At 38.8% G+C, this 17,361-nt stretch overlaps 1 protein-coding gene across 6 annotated transcripts in view; it reads left to right on the top strand.

The window, feature by feature from the left end:
• Positions 1 to 17,361, top strand: part of sema5a (sema domain, seven thrombospondin repeats (type 1 and type 1-like), transmembrane domain (TM) and short cytoplasmic domain, (semaphorin) 5A) — a 157,218-nt gene that overhangs the window by 61,914 nt on the left and 77,943 nt on the right. For all 6 annotated transcript variants that reach the window (XR_536469.2, XR_536468.2, XM_008438633.2 and 3 more), the window contains exons 4-6: positions 595 to 640; positions 10,752 to 10,814; positions 15,666 to 15,764. Coding sequence is in view for 4 of the 6 variants with exons in the window: in XM_008438633.2 (XP_008436855.1) it covers positions 595 to 640; positions 10,752 to 10,814; positions 15,666 to 15,764 (208 nt within the window). In the remaining 2 variants the exon portion in view is untranslated. The remainder of the gene's footprint in view (positions 1 to 594; positions 641 to 10,751; positions 10,815 to 15,665; positions 15,765 to 17,361) is intronic.

Consider the following 17,361-nt stretch of genomic DNA (forward strand, 5'->3'; position numbering starts at 1 on the left):
AAAAAAAGAAGTTGCTAGGTGTCCCTAGCAATCATATTACCATCCTTTCAGCACAAATACAATTTGGCATGCAGTTTTTGTTTCAGCCTTTAAACTGTTGTTCCGTGCTCAAAAACACAAAGTAATACTAAACACTTGCCAGAAACAGAAGGTGAATACTGTCTCATAAACTCAACCATTGCTCATTTGTTTTTTTGGGGGGTTTGGGGGGTGGGATTTTTACAGCTATAAAATCCTCACCATGTATTATTTTCAATGAATTGTGAATTTTAGCCAGCAGTTATTTCAGAATGCCTCAAAATGTAGCCACTTAAACATGGCATTACAGTAAAAATGTCTCTGCAGTAAAACCCCTTAACTAAACTAGAAAAGAAATGAGCTGAGCTTTCATATTGACACTTATAAATTGATATTAATATGTTAGAAACACAAGATTATCAGACCTCTAGAACATGTTTGTGCTACTAATGAGGAAGAAACAGGCTAACTGCGGATAAATCCTGCCACAAGACGTACCAAAGATACGCTGTCAAGAAAATTACCTTTTCTTTCAGTAACAAATAAACATCTACATCTACTTGCTTGTTTCTGCAGAAATCACCTCTTCAGGCTCAACCTTGAAGACTTGACATTGATCCAGGTGAGTCGTAATTCTCTTCTTCTCTGTGACTCCACCGCCTGACTCGCACCGTTTTTCCAGTGAATTTGTTCTTGCTGCCTCTGCTCATTTCGCTCTCGTGGCAAAACAAAAACCCCACCTGCTTTTGACAAACATTTGTTGATAGTTGCACTACGCTGCCAGCTTCCACAACTTCAGGCTGTCGCAGTAAAATGAGTTACAGTTTCACACGTCACAACAACTTCACAGAATGCAAGAGTGCCGTTGCATGTGGCTGTCACAGCCTTGTGTCGAGACACAAAGGAAGGGGAAGTGCTAGAAATATTTTCTTTGTCTAAAGCTATATTTTAAGATGCTTGTATGAAATTATAGTACTGTGAAAAAAAGTGTTTTGGCTTTTTAATCACCAATAGTCAAACATATTGTTGGTACTGTGATGGTCTGGGGCTGCTTTGTTGCTTCAGGACTTGGACAACTTGTTGGAATTAATGAAATCGTACATTTTCAATGCTGCCAGATGATCCTAAAGATTGTTCGGCCATCAGTTTGTGACTTTAGGTTTCAGCAGACTTTAAGCAACAAGGCAGTCATTTAAAGCACAGCAGCAAGTTCACCTTAGAAAATGAAATTAAGTCGTTGTCTAGTGGCCTAGTCAAAGTTGGGTGTAGCATGCTATTGTGTGACCTAAACAAGGCTGTTCCCACTTAAAAAAAGTTCTCAAATTTATGCAAAGTACTAATATTAGTACTTCACATCACTAAAATGAGTGATGTAAAAATAGTTATTAGGTCTGAGGTATTACCTTTCACCTAGATCCAGATTGGTTTATATAGCACTCATTCCTTTCCTACATTAAACTTTAGATTCTATGTTATTTTCACTCGGATCCTTGTGTGAATAAAAAAGGTTCTATGATCTGAAACATGAGTTGTTCTTTCATGACTACGATGTGAAAGCCATAAAAGTAATTTAATTAAATTTTAAATGTAATTTATGATCCCATATTCATCTGTCCTCTCTAAATACTTTAATTTGGTATCTTTTGTCTTCTCTACTTTGTCTTTTAGACTATTTAAATCACACGCGCTAAGCTGAGTATTTTGCAGCCCTCTCTTACCTTACCATCACTGACATGGTGATCACTTAAAAAATCAAGACTTTTGTAGATCTTAGACCAGACTTTATATTTGCCAATTCGTAAATGTAAAAGAAGATTTAGGTCAGACCAAAGGGGAAAGGAAAGTATCATCACTAAAGTGAAGGAGTTTTAAAAATGTAGACAGAGGCCTGTTGATGTAAAGATGATTTTAAGGGGAAAATGAGAGAATTAGCTTGACAAAATAAGAAGGAAGAAAGAATCTTTTGGGCAGAAAGGCGTTTTAGGCGTGATCTGGGGCTGCTTTGTTAGAAAAAAGAAGTGAGAGAGCACGAAGAAAGCAAGGAAGCCCCCCAACAGAGAGACAAGGATTCATGCAGAGTCTGCCTTTTGTGGTCTCTTGCTGGGACACAGATGCTTTTTAAAGATGCTCTATCCCATCCAAACTCATAATCCTTCTCCCTCCTCTGTTTCATCCCGCGCTTGGCTGGTGCTGAAGAATGAGCTGGCGATTCCACTGAGCCTATCACCCCTTCACCACCAAGATGCATTCCCCGTAAAAGAATGGGATCTGGTAATCCCTGCCAGTGCCTGGGGCAAATTAAAGATGACCTGTGCATAAAGTCCCTGGTTTGCATTTGATTGGAGGTGAACTACAGAGTAAAGGCGAAGTCTAAGTTCAACTGCTGAAATTTGCAGAGAATAAGTGGTTCTTTTCCATTCATCTCTCCTAAAGTCTTTTTTTTCTTCCCTTCCCTTTATGCTATTCTGATGTAAAAGACAGATTAATTGCACAGAGACTTGATTGCCTCATTCCAATTGTTGCTTGGCATTGAAAGACTTGAATGAATTTCCCCTTTGATATTGTTGCTTTGCCCACATTACGTGAATCATCAATTGATCAAATAGATTTATGAGGGACTGTGGTTCAGAGACTGAAAGAGGCAGCACAGAAAGTTTAACACAAGTAGTTGCCAGATGTTAATTTCAATTGCACCAGAATTCAAATGAGTCGCAAGACATTCAGTTTTCTCTTTCCTGATGAGTGTAGAATACAAACATCAGCCTTAGCTTACTTCGCAACATCTGGACCACCTCTGGAGGACTCTGGACGCTGCAATCGGAAGGCAACTTCACTTCCACGTTCTGTCTGAGCGTCCACACAAAAAGTAGTAGTAGTAGTAGTCGTAGTCAGGAGTTACAGCATCATTTTATAATAAAGTTGCTAAAGTTGCTTCAGCTCACTGATAAACTGATTGTAAGTCGCCATCTTTGTTGTGGCTGAGATGCTAACCGACCAATAAGCAGAAGTTGAAGCCTTCAGACACCGTTCTTCATCTTTTACATAGTGAGGCAGATATGCATATGGTAAAGAGGAGACAGAAAAATTTAAAAAGAACAAATGGAAAAATAAAATAAGTTGTCAGGGGAGAGGGGGACAAGAATAAATTAATAAACTAATTAATTAAAGAGATCCAAATGCACCAATAAATAAGAGGAACATCAAAAGAATATACTTTTAAAAACAGTAAAATTTTAATTATGTGCTTGAAAATTTTTTGGGGGGAATTAAGCTGAAAAAAAAAAGTATGTCAATTAAATCATAAAGCATGAAGTAAAATTCTTCTTTTTAAAATCAATTGCTGTATTTTAATCATTGATTTATTAGGCCATTTGTATTTCTGCTCGTGCTTCGACTCTTGTATACATCAGTGCGATCAGTGGGATATTTGGTACTACTGTACCAAATATCCTTTCTTTTTCTAGTAGCTGGGTCCTGCACCATATACCTTGTGAAGTGTACTAGCAACAGTGGCAGAAAAACATCCCCACAGCCGAATGCTACAACTTAACATTTAATAGGGTTTTCTTAGGTTTGAAAATATCATCTTGACTCCAATAAACATCCCGCTGGCTATAAAACCTTTATGCAGACAGCGTGGGCTTGTTCATAGGGCTATCTGTACACAGATCTTCTTGACTTGTCACTCTGGGACTATGTAAAATTCAGTTAAATTTGACAGGTTCCAGTCTTACTTTATAGCATATAATTAATGCTAAATCAGAGCATCTTGTAAGCTAGTACTGTTGCTTTACCAGTGCTTTTACCCAACTTGTATGAATCTGTAATGCTCCTTAGATCTTCACTGAGTTCCTTGGACTTTCCCCAGTGTTTTAAGAGTCGGTCAATTAATTGAGTGCAGAGATATCTTTTTGACCAGAATTGTACCTTCATGAAAAAATTGTACCTGTATGAAAATACAACAAATACAAATGTTTTCACTTGCACGGAGGTATGCTACACATGTCTGCAATTTTTGTGAGCATTCAACCATGGAAATGGATCAGGTTTGAGCTCCAGCAATGATAATTTCTTCTATAAATATCCTCATTGCTTGCTAATGGACAGAAAGAAAGTATAACATGCTAATGATATTAGAGCTGGAGAGACAGAGTTGATGTTACGTTGATGTCTGTGGACATTTTCATTGTCAGAATGCCTTTGAAATTTACCCCAGAGCACATGGCATCAATAAGTCCTTGGAGTAGAAAGAGTTCAGTCCAGCTGGAAAGAGAAAAGGACTGTCTGATGGACTAGTTTCAAGGCAGAGGGACACAGAGAATTTTAAGCAGAGAGTAGTATTTAACATGATAAAAAAAAAAAATCAAGATTATTTAGGATGTACTCACAGTGAATGGCAGACAAGGTTGAAGTTGGACGAGCCAGGCCTTGAAACTTGACTCAGCCTCTGCTCTATATGGCCTTGATTGGAGTCAATATCTGGTACTTATGTTTCTGCAATGTCTGAACAGTTGAAAAGGCCTTCCTCTCCTTGTCAACTTCTCCCCTCCATCCTCCACTGATGTGGATATTTTTCTGCTTGCTTATATTTCAAGCTTGTGCTGTTTAAGGGAAAAAATAAAGACTTAACTCTGCAGCATGCCCAACTGATAAAACATTTAGACATATCATTGCCAAGGAAAATGGAAAAACCTTTCCAAAGTACAGTTTCCTCTGTTTTTCTCTCAGCTGAATACCATATTATTTTCTGAATTTGTTCAGTATTATCCTTTAAGACCCCTTTTCAACTCCTTCAGCTCTGCTCAGCTTCAGGAAATCAGCTATTACTAACCTTGAGCATGTGAATCAATGCTGTTTCCCACCCCATTGTTGTGCCATGAGTGAATCACAGTCAAGCAAATGTGATGCACCACTGAGCCTTATGTCAACATCTGACTGCCAACTTCTCACATAGGCTGTATCTGAAGTTGCTGCATTAAAAATAAATAAATAAATACAATTTAAACCTTCAAGGACTATAGAGATGCAATGTTCTCCTATATCTGGTTTTTGTAAAGTTTTGTCCTACTCATTGTGAGTCTATCAAATTCTGATTTATTTTTAGGAAGTACCCTATAAATTGCTTTTTGTATACTCTGCTTTAATAAAGTGGGTCTGAATAAAGACATTTCATACAACTTGTTCACATTTTTTGTCAAATAACCCACTTGATCTATGGTGGATTTCTAATCCTTTTCAGAAGGCTTTGTCCTTGTAGCAGCCATTGTAGTGCTTGGTTCTTGTACGTTTAGCACAAAGAAGGAACCATTTACCTCACGGCATTGTATTACAGTGTGCATGCACATACTGTTGCCACGGTTTTCCCCAACAGTCCAAAAATGTGCATTTTACTTCCTGACTTGTGAGCCAGTCGACCACTGCAAGCTAAATAATTTAATCACCTGCTGCCAGTTCAAAATGCCATACAATGAATTGACCAAGATCCACCAAAGTGTAGCTGTCTTTGTAGAACTCTGAATAAATTGCTTCACTGTCTTCATTTTTAAAGACCCCATTGAAATTGAATACAGCCTTGAGTCTTCTTCTTACATCAACAACTTCCACGCAAAGGAGTGTTAAGGTTAGTACATTCATTTGCTGGAAAAAGATCCCAGATCCTGAGTTCCCAACTAGCCGGTTCCACTTAACAAGCGAAAATCTCGGTCTGCTTCTATTAAGAAGCTCGTGTTTCTGTTAATTAGCAGTGGAGTAGCCCTTTCAACATTAACAAGTTTGTTTCATGCAAAACTGAAACAAGACGCAAATGATAAGCTTGAGTTTCAATTGAAACACCGTGGCACCACTTAGGTAAATAAGCTCAGGAATAGTGTGGCTCTGTTCAGGGGGGGAAAATGAAAATCGATTTCAGGCATCACAGCCAGTACTCTTGTGCTGGCACATAAAATACTACCCACAGCATTTTCTTCTTAGCAACAGTTACTCTTATAGTCTAGAAATGTAAACTGTGTCTCCCTTTCTTTCTCAACCTCCTCGTGCATTGTCTTACTGGAATAAGCAAAAAGAACAAAGGTTCTTCCTATTCTAACATGATGGATTTTATGCACGAGTGGTCGGTCTCTTGCGATTACGACTTGTCAACCAGAAAATTAGCCCTGATAATAATTAGCTAGCTGAAGTTGTCCTCCGTTGCTCTGGAAACATTGCTAATTCAATTATATGAGCACTAACTTAGTCACATAAAGGGAATAACAACTGGAGCCACAGATGCCAGCGCATTAAGTAATACAATGATGCCATCTTTAAGCAAGAGGGATGTCATTCGGTGTGGTGATGAGAAAAACTACACTGACTTGCGCTGTTCTGATGACAGTGCAGTGACTCAGACCGCCGTGCTTGCTGAGAAAGTAACATCAAGACTAATTCCATGTTTAAATATTTCAGCAGCTTACATCAGCAGACATCAGTATGAATAGTAAATACGATGCGAACACATCAAAAGCTAATATCAGGTAGTCATGAGCCTTATTAGATTCTCCCCACAGGATTTGTCCAGCTCTTCCTCTCGGCGTCCTGTCCTGCTCGCGCCGAGCAGCACAGCCAGTCATTTCACAGAGCTAGACAGCTGTCAGCAGAGAGTCTGTTCTCTGGACTCTCTTTATGCAAAGTGTATTCAGTATCATGTCTGGAAACTGCTGGTTTGGAATTCAGCTCCTCACTTGCTGCTCTGTCTCACTATTCTCTGTCCACACAGTCTCCCTCCTTCTTCTTCTTCTTCTTTTTCTTCTTCTTCTTCTGTCTGGACTCTATTTTCCAATCTTTCTTGTTTTGTCTGTCCTTTTTTTCCTCTCATCTTTCTGTCCTTTCCTCTGTTCAACTCCAACCCTGCCTACTCTGGCTCTTTCTCTCATGCGCCCACCTTGTGGGTGACAATAGGCCCCTCAGTTTGTGAGTATATGTGAGGAATGAGCATAATGGTCCATCTCTGATGACTAAATCCTTTGCAGGGGGACGGTAAAGAGCAGCAAACCATGGAACATCCAAACATATCAAGAATTTTTATTCATCTTCTCTGAAACAAGAAAAGACTGCACTAGCTTCTCTCTCACACACCCACAGTTTGTGTCAGAAAGACGATTGTTCAAGTGTACCATAAAACAATGAGTTTGGACTGTTGTTTTTCAATGAATGAATCTTCTTCTGTAGAAATTCAGGGAGGCAACCAACAGGACCAGTAACATAATCACCCAGGCTTTAAACCAACCCCTCTGTTAGCCAAGCGGATGAAACATATGCAGCAGCAGAATTATCAGCAATCTGTTTAAAAAGATTTTAAAGCACTATGGAGTTCCTGGTTATTAAAAAAAAAAAAAAAGTCAAAACTTTTTTGGATGCACTTGTATTGAGTAAGATGTATTCTGTAATTCTGACCATAAAAGTTTAAAGTATCCTCTGGGAAACTTTTCTTCATTTTCACCTTGAATCAGGAACATGGCCTGACTATTTTTCTTCTAGCTTTTTATCAATGTTCGTAAAAAAAATATGTTGTTTTTAATATATAAAATGCCAATATGTGATGATCACAAAAAGGACTACAGTAAATAATTTTTTTTGTCATTTTGATGGATAATTGCCTTTTTGGGCACTATTTCACTCTAGTGAGTGGCCACCTGAGAGCTTCAAGATGATTCATAGAAGAGCCTCTTAATAGATGGACTGGTGCTCCAGCCAAAACAAAAGGGAAAAAACGGATATACTTGGGTGATTTAATCCTCTTGTCTTCAGTCTACTTGTTTCAATTTCTACTCTTGTGCTACTTTTGTGGAGCCTCAGGGGTGCAATGGGTGAAATCAATGCTACTAACTGAAGCAGTGTTTTTTAGAAAGCATTGATAAATGCTTATACCTTTAGAAGGTTCAGGTTTTAAAGCATGATTCTTTTGAGAGTTAATGAGCAGTGAGCAGTGTATCGAACATTCATTTTTGCTGTTCATGGAGGTTCACAGTATTAAGTACTCATTATTATTTCCACTGGATAGTTATTTAGATGAAAGACTGTGATCATTTAGGTAGATCTTGACCCCCACCATTGACATTTCATTTAACTCAAGCTTATCTAGCCACATCACTGGTAAAAATGACAAGCTTCTATTTCAACAGCATAAAACCCAGTAATGGGTTAAACCTGCATTTTTTTTGTCATTATTCTTATTTTTGGTGTATTCACAAGAGCTTGCTTTCTGTGTTTTATCTGCTAACTCATCGCTTTTATCTTTCTGCTAAATTCAGTTCCTTGCTTTTTTCTTTTTCTTTATTCTAAGCCAAAAAGGTACAGAAGACTCCTCTTTTCAAAACCCTTTCTCATAATGATTATTAAGATTTAGCCACAGCACATTCCACATATATTTCATTACAAGACAACTTCATTTTAGGAGCATAGCAGCTCAACAAAAGCATGCTAATGAGATTTTAATGTTTCTTAATGACCCGTTGCTAGTCATTGTGCTACTTTGATTATATTCTGTACTCTGGACCATTTGAGCCGGGACTGCCAGATTAGGTGGCTTTTGTGGTCAATGATGCCAGCACACGTCCCCCACTTACAGGTTTATGGTCGTCTCTTTTAGTAACTGTAACGTTAATGTCTTAAAGGCACAGTGAGACAATGGTGGGATCTCTCAACATACGCTCTGAAGTGTGTTGAATGATGATGAATAACATAATCACTCAACAAACAACGAGAAATAAGTTGGCGCATTAATGTGATCTGAAGTTGGAGCTTTACTTTGGATTATGATTGATTTCTGTACCAAACATGAGTGAGCTGGGTTTCAGGCCATTAACAGATTTTCTTCCGCCCCCTGCGATTAGCAAAAGCACTTTCCGCGCCCACACTGAATTCAGCTGGGGCCTGCTATGGTGCCTTGTGTGCACGCTCTTGCTGCCTGTGCCGAAGATGTGTGTGTGGGTGTGTGTGTGTTTTGTGTCTGCATTGCCCCAGAATAGCCAGCTTCTCCCAGGAATATGAACCGACACATACACAGAGGAGAAACAGACGAGCCAGAAGCCAGCTACCATTAATGCGCCATATTTTATCTCCATGAATAGTACCACACACACACATACCGTGAGCGCCTTTCCCCCTCCGGACGGGCTCTGGTTGCTGCTTATGTGTGCGTTTATGGAAGACGGCGAACATACGGCAGCTTCCATGCCTCCCAAAGGCCAATGAGGCAGAAAGTAAAGGCCTGTCAGGAAAAAAAAAAAAAAAGCAAACGCAATAAGTAAATGTAAAATTAAATTGCCTTAAAGTGAAACTGAACTTTAGCAGCTTATCGATATTCAAGCAGCATATGTCATCAACATTTCTGTTTGGGATGGCAGCCAACAATAGCTGTATTTAAACTAAAAGCATAACAGAAATAACCAAACAAAAAGCATCCAAAAACACACAAAACTTGTGTCCTTTCCATTTTGTTAAATGGTTATAACAGTGATGACATCATCACAACATACGGTCATGCCTTCCTGCTTTAAAATGTGTAAGTCAAATTACTCGTTTAAAGTCAGAAAAGTCCACTTTTAAATAAAAATATACATATCTGCTTTGAAGAACAGTAATAATGCAGATTTTAATTTGTTTATTTTAAATAGATCTTTGGATGTCCTATAGAGATAGGACATCCTGAGGAAATATTCTAAGGCGAAATATCATCTTTTAGAGAAAAGATGATGATATTTCGCCTTAAAATATTTCCTCAGGTCGGCTTTTGCGCTGCACAGATGCCAGGCTTTTAGAATGAAAGTTACATTTCTCTGGCCAGAAAACAGTTTGAATATATTGCTTTTGGAGACATTTTGCAAATGAAGCTCCACACCGAGCCAGCCAAGTTTTCTGTTAACTAATCTTCTCTCTGCCAGTCATACAGACCTGGTGGCAGTAAAGGCTAATTCCCCCTGTCACAAGGGTGAGCGACTCAGTGGCCCAGTGCTCTCCCAAGGCCAGCCCTTATTACACGAAGAAAGAATTTTTATCAATGACAGAGACCCCCACTTCTCAGAGGTCACACTGGAATTAAAAGGTAGAACCTGCATCTTTTCCCTCTGAGGAGAAAAGAAACTCTTATCTTCTTCTTTTTTTCCCTGCCTATTTTAAAATTTAAAGTAGGGTCTTGCTATTTCTTACATGCATGTACATCACCATGACACAATGGCTCAGGGGACCCGCCTGTAATGTTTTAGGATTCCTTCGTTTCCCACACACATAAATCAAGCTGACATGTGGCTTTACACACTCTTGCCTCTCATTTCTCGAGGTCTCTGTTTGGTATGCACCTTAATTGGATTCTGTGTTTGCGTTCGCCAAGGCTCCCAACACGCGTGCACTCATGCCACCGTACGTGTTTTGGTCTGAGAGAGTCCACACTGGAGATATGATGTCTGGCGCGTTTGTAGCTGGCTTTAATCTCTCAATCTGACTCGACTCAAGTTAGAGTCAAGTTAGTGCTGAATGGTTTGTCGGTCATTACCGTGTTTCTTCATTGTGTGTTCAATATCTGACAGCAGCAAATTGCTTTAAAAAAAATGGGTTGGAAACTCTGCATTGCCAAACGTTTTGCTTGAGTTCTCTGAGTCTTTTTTATGTTGCTTCAGGTAGACAAGTCATCCGGCGTTTGCTTCGTCTTCTTCTTGATGGCTTTCTGGGAGCTTTTACACTGCTTTACTCTGTCTCTCCAGGAGGCTGAATGGCACTGTGATGAGTTCACCAAGGGAGCCTGCTTCAGCCGTGGGAAATCCGAGGTGAGTTTGCATGAACACTCTCTTCTATTGCTTTTCCAGACACATGACAAGAAAAACAAGTTTTCATTATTGTTTGCAAAAAAGAGACGTACAACTTTGCACCAGGAATTACTTGATAACCTTTGCTCAATTTGCATCTTTAGAACCAACAAGATAATTGAGTTGAAAGGATGCTAATCTGCTCCTTGCTATGATAAATTGTAAAATAAACTTTACTTCGCATGATGGATTGATACTAATTTTATACAGTCTTTAAATAACTTAATTATCTAAAGTGTTCAAGTATGCTATTGAATATAAACTTAAATATATTTACACCTTGTTTTCCCTTTTTCACTCTCTACCCTCTTTTCTATTTGCAGAACTACTAAATAAAGGACGATGCTTTAAAAAGTTCTTTAAAAAAATCACAACACCTACATACTGTTAGTCAAACAAATCTAGTGTTTAACAGTTAACACTGACAAATAGCATTTGCTTTTTGCCTCTGATCATTCATGTATCATTGACTTTACAGCTGTGTGATAATTAAAAAACACACACTGGGACCACATTTGGCTCTTACATGAAATGACACCCTGGACTAGCAACTTCTTCATTATACCCAGTATAAAAAGTGTGACAGTGCTTCATGGTAATATGTATATATTAAAAAAAAGTCTTTATTATTTGAAAGTTTATCTCCTCCACATTTATAAGAAAAAAGGCCTTTGTGAACTTATCAGCAATCAGCAGAGTTGAGCATATGGGTTGCGGCCATCAAAAATCAAATAGTCTGAAGAAATGCCATACCTTTCGGTAAACACAGTGAGAACTTGGGATGGCGTCTTGCTAACTGCTAATTTGGGAGTGAAGAGGATGAAGCGGCTCGCTTGCACTCTTGGCCTTAACTCCGCAAAAGACTTGTGCGATCGGCTTAGGTGTCGTGTTCATCCCAGAGGGACCAGTACAACCACGACGACAGACTTGCAACAAATGCCAGTTAAGAAATGTAGTGCTAGCCCACAACATCATGTGAACAAGCTGGTGACCATCATTAGGATGACCTGCCAGGCTGTCATGGTAGTCTACTGTTCTCCTATCCAGACTGGGTACTGAGCCTGTCTGTTTGCTAAATAAATAAATTGTTAAACTGTCAGCATGTCCTTTCTCCTCAAACTCCAATCATTTAATTCGACAGATGACACCAAGCAAGGGTGCATAGGGAGATAAGCTGTTTGGCTTCGGCAGGGAGGATTTGGCAAGTCATTCATGGGCGGAACCCACATCCAGCTCTGCTATTTAACACCCAGATGTGTTTTCCTTGCATATGTGGCACCATTTAAAAGGAACTGAACAAATACAATGTTACTTTTTCTAACATGCACATGCAATATTGCCCTTATCAAAGTTTTATACAGCTTTCTATATAAAACTAATCTTTCTTGTTATTTTCTTTTATGTTCAGTATTTTCATTAGGATTTATTGCCCTTTCTTTTACATCATGTCGAAATAAAAACCTTATCCTCCCCCCAACTTTCAAACTTCAGCCCGCCCAAAAGTCATCCATTGCTAAGGACTTTCTAAAATTGCAGGCTAAAAATAAAACTACAATCTAAAGATTAAACATATTAGGACTTGAAAGCAACTGGATTCACTTTATCCACCCTTAATGTATGGACACCGTTGGAGCTTGAGTGGTTTTAAATCAACTCACTACAGTGAAACGTTCCCTTACTATACTTACACATTTATTTATAGACTTTTGTACAAAAGGAGTTCCTATTGTTTTACTCCTTTCTTTGCAGTCTATATTTTAGTATGTGGCCTGATGGTATAGCCTTCTATGTAAAACAGATGTCTGTTTGAGCTGAATTTGACTTGTAGGTGAACTGCTCAGCCCTGATTCTTATGTGCGTCTGCCGCTGTGTATTTATCCTCCAGTGAAAGGTGGTCAGGGACCCATAATAGGCATGCACAGGCTGCCCAGCACATGATCGTTGAAGTGAATTACAGACCAAAGCTACCTCAGTCCTCGGGAGTCGCTACAGTCTGGCAGAGCAGTATTGTTTTGCTCTGCGTTCTCTTCTGAGGATCAGTTGCTGTGATGTACACTAAGAATAGCTTTAGAAGCTTCTCTTTTTCCCCCCTCCAGCAGTTGACAGGGCTTTCTGTGGTTTATTACCTACCTCAATGCACATCAATATACCATAGCTTAAGCTGTTACACAGATACCATCCCTGTGTTTTGGGGGAATTTACCGGTGATTTTAGGGTGGGCAGGGGGGGGTTCTCCCTAATACATGCATCTGTACCTCGGTTCTGTGTTTGATTTATTTCAGCTAAGATAAGAAAGCAGAGTTAAATCACCTTGATTGCTGCTTCTGTTGTGTTGTGAGAACCAGCATAACATGGTTTTGTTTTGCACTACAAATGTGGAAAGTTTGTGAGGAAGCTGTCACAATAAAACCAAGCAGTGGATGCTGTCAAAATAATAATTATTCCCATTACTAAATTAGGAAGAAACTGCGGAGAAGATGCAGATCCTTATTTTTCAACCCACCCACAAACACCCGCACCTCCTCACACAAGTTTATAGATCACAGCCAGCTGCACAAACACGCTGAGTTCAGGGGCATTGCAATAAACCTAAATATCCTCAAAAAGTTAATTTCCATTAGTAATTCCATTTAAACTGTGAAATGCATTAATTATATAGGGATATATATCGATTCAATTATCCAGCTACATATGTGGGGCTGGTTTTGTATTAATTCTTGCATCAATCATGTGTGGTGTGAAGGCTGTCAGACTTTGTCACTTCTGAAGTGGCAGAAAAAAGCTCAATTCTGAGTGGCCGTCTCCAGCACTGTGTTATAAAGGTAACGTCTTTGCGGAAGACACCATCAAGTGCTCTGACATTTTCTAATAGAAGGTTTGGACTTTATAAAACTCAGCAAACCAGCAGATGACCTAAATCATCAGTGACTGTGGAAATCTCACATTGAACACACTGGACTCCAAGCAACAGTTCCTGTACAAAGCCCCCAGGCTCTCCCTAGACTCTTGATTTCCCACTAAAGGGTAAAATGTACTTTCATCTGAAATAACACTTCGGACCGAGGTCAGTTTATGGTTCTGAAAATGCCTCTTGACCACAGAGTTATCCCGACGCGAACATCATGCCATTTCTTCGATACCTCTGTGTGGTGGCTCTCAAAGTTATGACTCCAACCACAGTCCATGCCTTATCAAACGTTTGAATGGGCTTTGCTACAAGATCTGCTCAAGGCGGTGGTCCACACTTTTTCTTTCCCCTAAACCTTTCATTAATATGTTTGTATACAAAATTGTTTCAACTGATAGATTCTCTAATAGTGATGTTTTTTTTCTTTATACAGATACTGTGTGCAGTCTGCTGGGCTTCCTCACAGAACCTTTTTTTTTTTTTTTATCATTTGCTATGATAAACTGAGTTGACTACAATGCATTATAAGTTGCAACTAATTAGACCTGCAGATAATTTTTAGAATTGATTTGAATCACTGTATGTTTTTCAGTGACGGTCTGCAGAACGAGACAGCAGCCTTACCTATTATTATTGTGGTCATACCATGGGTTAGTTATGCAATACTCCAATGAAATTCTCTAATATTCTACGAGCTATAACCCATGTTAAACAAATTAATAAAAAAATACACAGAGTAACATGTAATGCATATGTAACATGTGATGTATTACTCAAACGTTTATATTTTTTGAGGATAAGGCTTTAAGACGCCCCTGTAGGCTTGTAAAAATGCTGCTCATGACCACATCTTTTGTTTTATACGTGGTCACCTTGAATACTTTGAAGTGTTGAGGGCCGGGAAACAAGTAGTTTCAGGTGTCGGTGTTCATGTTGTTTGGGGAAAATAAATTCCCTTTGCTATGCCAGCCTACACTCCTAAATCAGACCCTTAAGAGTGAAAAGAGGGGTGGTGAGGGTTGCTCCAGTGGCTGAAACAATAGCAGATTTACAAGGGTTTAAACTTTTACAAGAACCCCTTACCTGTGACCAGGGTCCCTGTTAGACGGAGAGAACCCTACAGGTTTATTTATTTTTTGTCCTGTGAAAAAAAATTAAATAAAATGCCGCATCATGAAGTCAATGCAGACCACCTTTACATTTACCACAGGTTGACTTTAGTTGATGGAAATCACCTGCAAGCCCTTATGAATGCCCGACCTTTACATTGAAAGTTCATAAAATTGAGCGCCGATCTATCATTCAATCAATCTTTCACTCTGTCAGTCCTGCTCTGGTTTTTGTGAGCTTCTAACCGAGAGCCGAGTAGTTTTGCTTGAAACCCAGGAAGGAATTCCCACAAGAGTAAGGAGCCAAGAAAAGGCTGATGAGTGTGTACTTCACTCTAATTTGGAGAAAAGTGGTTTGAATTGATTGTGGTGGGGGAGCGGGGCTAAAAAGAAAGGATGATTGAATGAAGTGTATGAGAGGCGACATTTTCATTTCACTTTCTGACCAGTCAACAAAGCCAAGGCAATTTTCTAAACTAATTCTGAGTGGCCCTCTCCAACACCTGTTGCATTTATCTGGTCTCCGCCGTGTTGAGATCCCTCTCCAATCCTGATCCCCACTGAATTAGGATGTGACATGGCTAAGCCATGCAGACATTAGCCTTGATTTGACTCTGTGTAAGTTGGCCACGTTTCGGAGCAGTCCTCCTGTTGATGCAGGTGTTTTTCTTATTTATTGGCATAAAGTGTAATTTGGCCCCTTCTGCCTAATGCTGCTGCTTGCCAGTGGATAGATAATGGAACTGTTAGTAACTGCTATATATGTTGTTTTTTTTTGCCTGTGCGTTTCTGCAGGAGGAGTGCCAGAACTACATTAGGGTGCTGCTGGTTAATGGGAACAGGCTGTTTACCTGTGGAACCAATGCATTCACCCCCATCTGCACCAATCGAACGGTACGAGCATCATAACATCCACAATGCTGTTTACAGAGCCTGCAATTTGCAATCCAAACCCCTTTTTCAATGCACACATAACCGTCCATGAGTTTGGCAGAAACTGAAAGAGGCTGTGTTTTTACTGTCATATTGTTTTTCCTGAACATTTGGCAACATTATTTTTTTTACAAAACTGGATGGAGTAAAGTTTCAATATTAACAAACACTTCACAAAAACAACTGGATGAATAACTGCAGCTTTTAACAGTTTTACATAAAGTTGAAGCTTAGAATAACAATATTTTTAGTTGCGCCCATCTGCCATCTGTGTAGTTTACACAAAGCAGCACGTGTACTAAGCTTTTTTTTTTCTTTGCACATAAAGAGAAGTGCCACAACAACACAAAATAAATATGACATTATAGTTCTGCAGCTTCTTGACTGAAATACAGATATATAGTGGCATATAATGGTGATAGTGTCCACAGATCTGGTAAATGATAATTTCCTTGTTAATTCTTTGTTACTTTTTAGCACTACAATCTCAACCAGTTAGACTGTAAATTGAATTTCTTTATAGCACTGACCTTTTCTAAGCTTAGAAAAATTATCCTTCCTCAATTTGCCTTGCATGGTCAAAGACAACTAGGCCTGCTAATTTTTTATTTTATTTTTTTAATTTTAGGAAATGTCTAGAATAACAAACACAGACTTGACAATTATATAAAAAAACTGAGCAACAGAACAAAAATATGTAGCCTCTTTAAATAAAAACATATCTAAAAACATCCACTTTTAAAAGACACAACTCTTAACTGCACATTTATTCAATCCATAAATCGTCGGTAAACATAAGAATGAGACTTTTGAAAATGTGACACTTTTTACTGCACAATTAAACAGCCGAGAACCTGCCAAGACTGTGAGACTTTTACATCAGCAAAGTCTCTCTACTAATGGGAAGAGTAGCCAAAAATTACACTCAAGTCAGGGCAGCACTGATAGTAATTAAAAAAAAATACCCAAGAGTAAAAAGGTAAAGCCCACTTAAGTAAAAACGAATGAAAGCGGAAGAAACACACATTTCCAAATCTGTTTTCCACCAGATCAAACTATTGAATGCTTTTAGTAGATATTGTGTGAAGACACAATATATACTGTTTATTTTGTGTTTTCTAGATCTCCAAATGGCACCACATTCTCAGAAGACAGAAAATAACATTAAAACAATGATGCTTGTGTTCAACCCAGACATTTTAACAAAGATGTTGCTAAGACATTCAGTGGACTAATTAAAGTTTGGTAGAGCAGCCAGAATATGCTCTCAATAAGAATAGCACTACTTCATAATAATATCACTCAAGTAGAAGTAAATAGAATGGTGTAGAAAAAACTACTCCTAGAAGTACATTATCTTCAATATTTACTGAAGTAAAAGGAACTAGGGCTACATCAGCTTGCCACCAATCTGCATCTAAAGTCTCCATGGTAATCAACTGTTATAAAGTCCCATTGATGCTTCAGGTTTCAGTTTAGTTATTCACTGCAGCATCAGGACCGGCTTCATACAGACCCCCCATTTTTGTTGCCATTAACAAAATTACATTAGCTGCCA

Source organism: Poecilia reticulata, linkage group LG20 (assembly GCF_000633615.1).
Source record: "Poecilia reticulata strain Guanapo linkage group LG20, Guppy_female_1.0+MT, whole genome shotgun sequence".
NCBI lineage: Eukaryota > Metazoa > Chordata > Actinopteri > Cyprinodontiformes > Poeciliidae > Poecilia > Poecilia reticulata.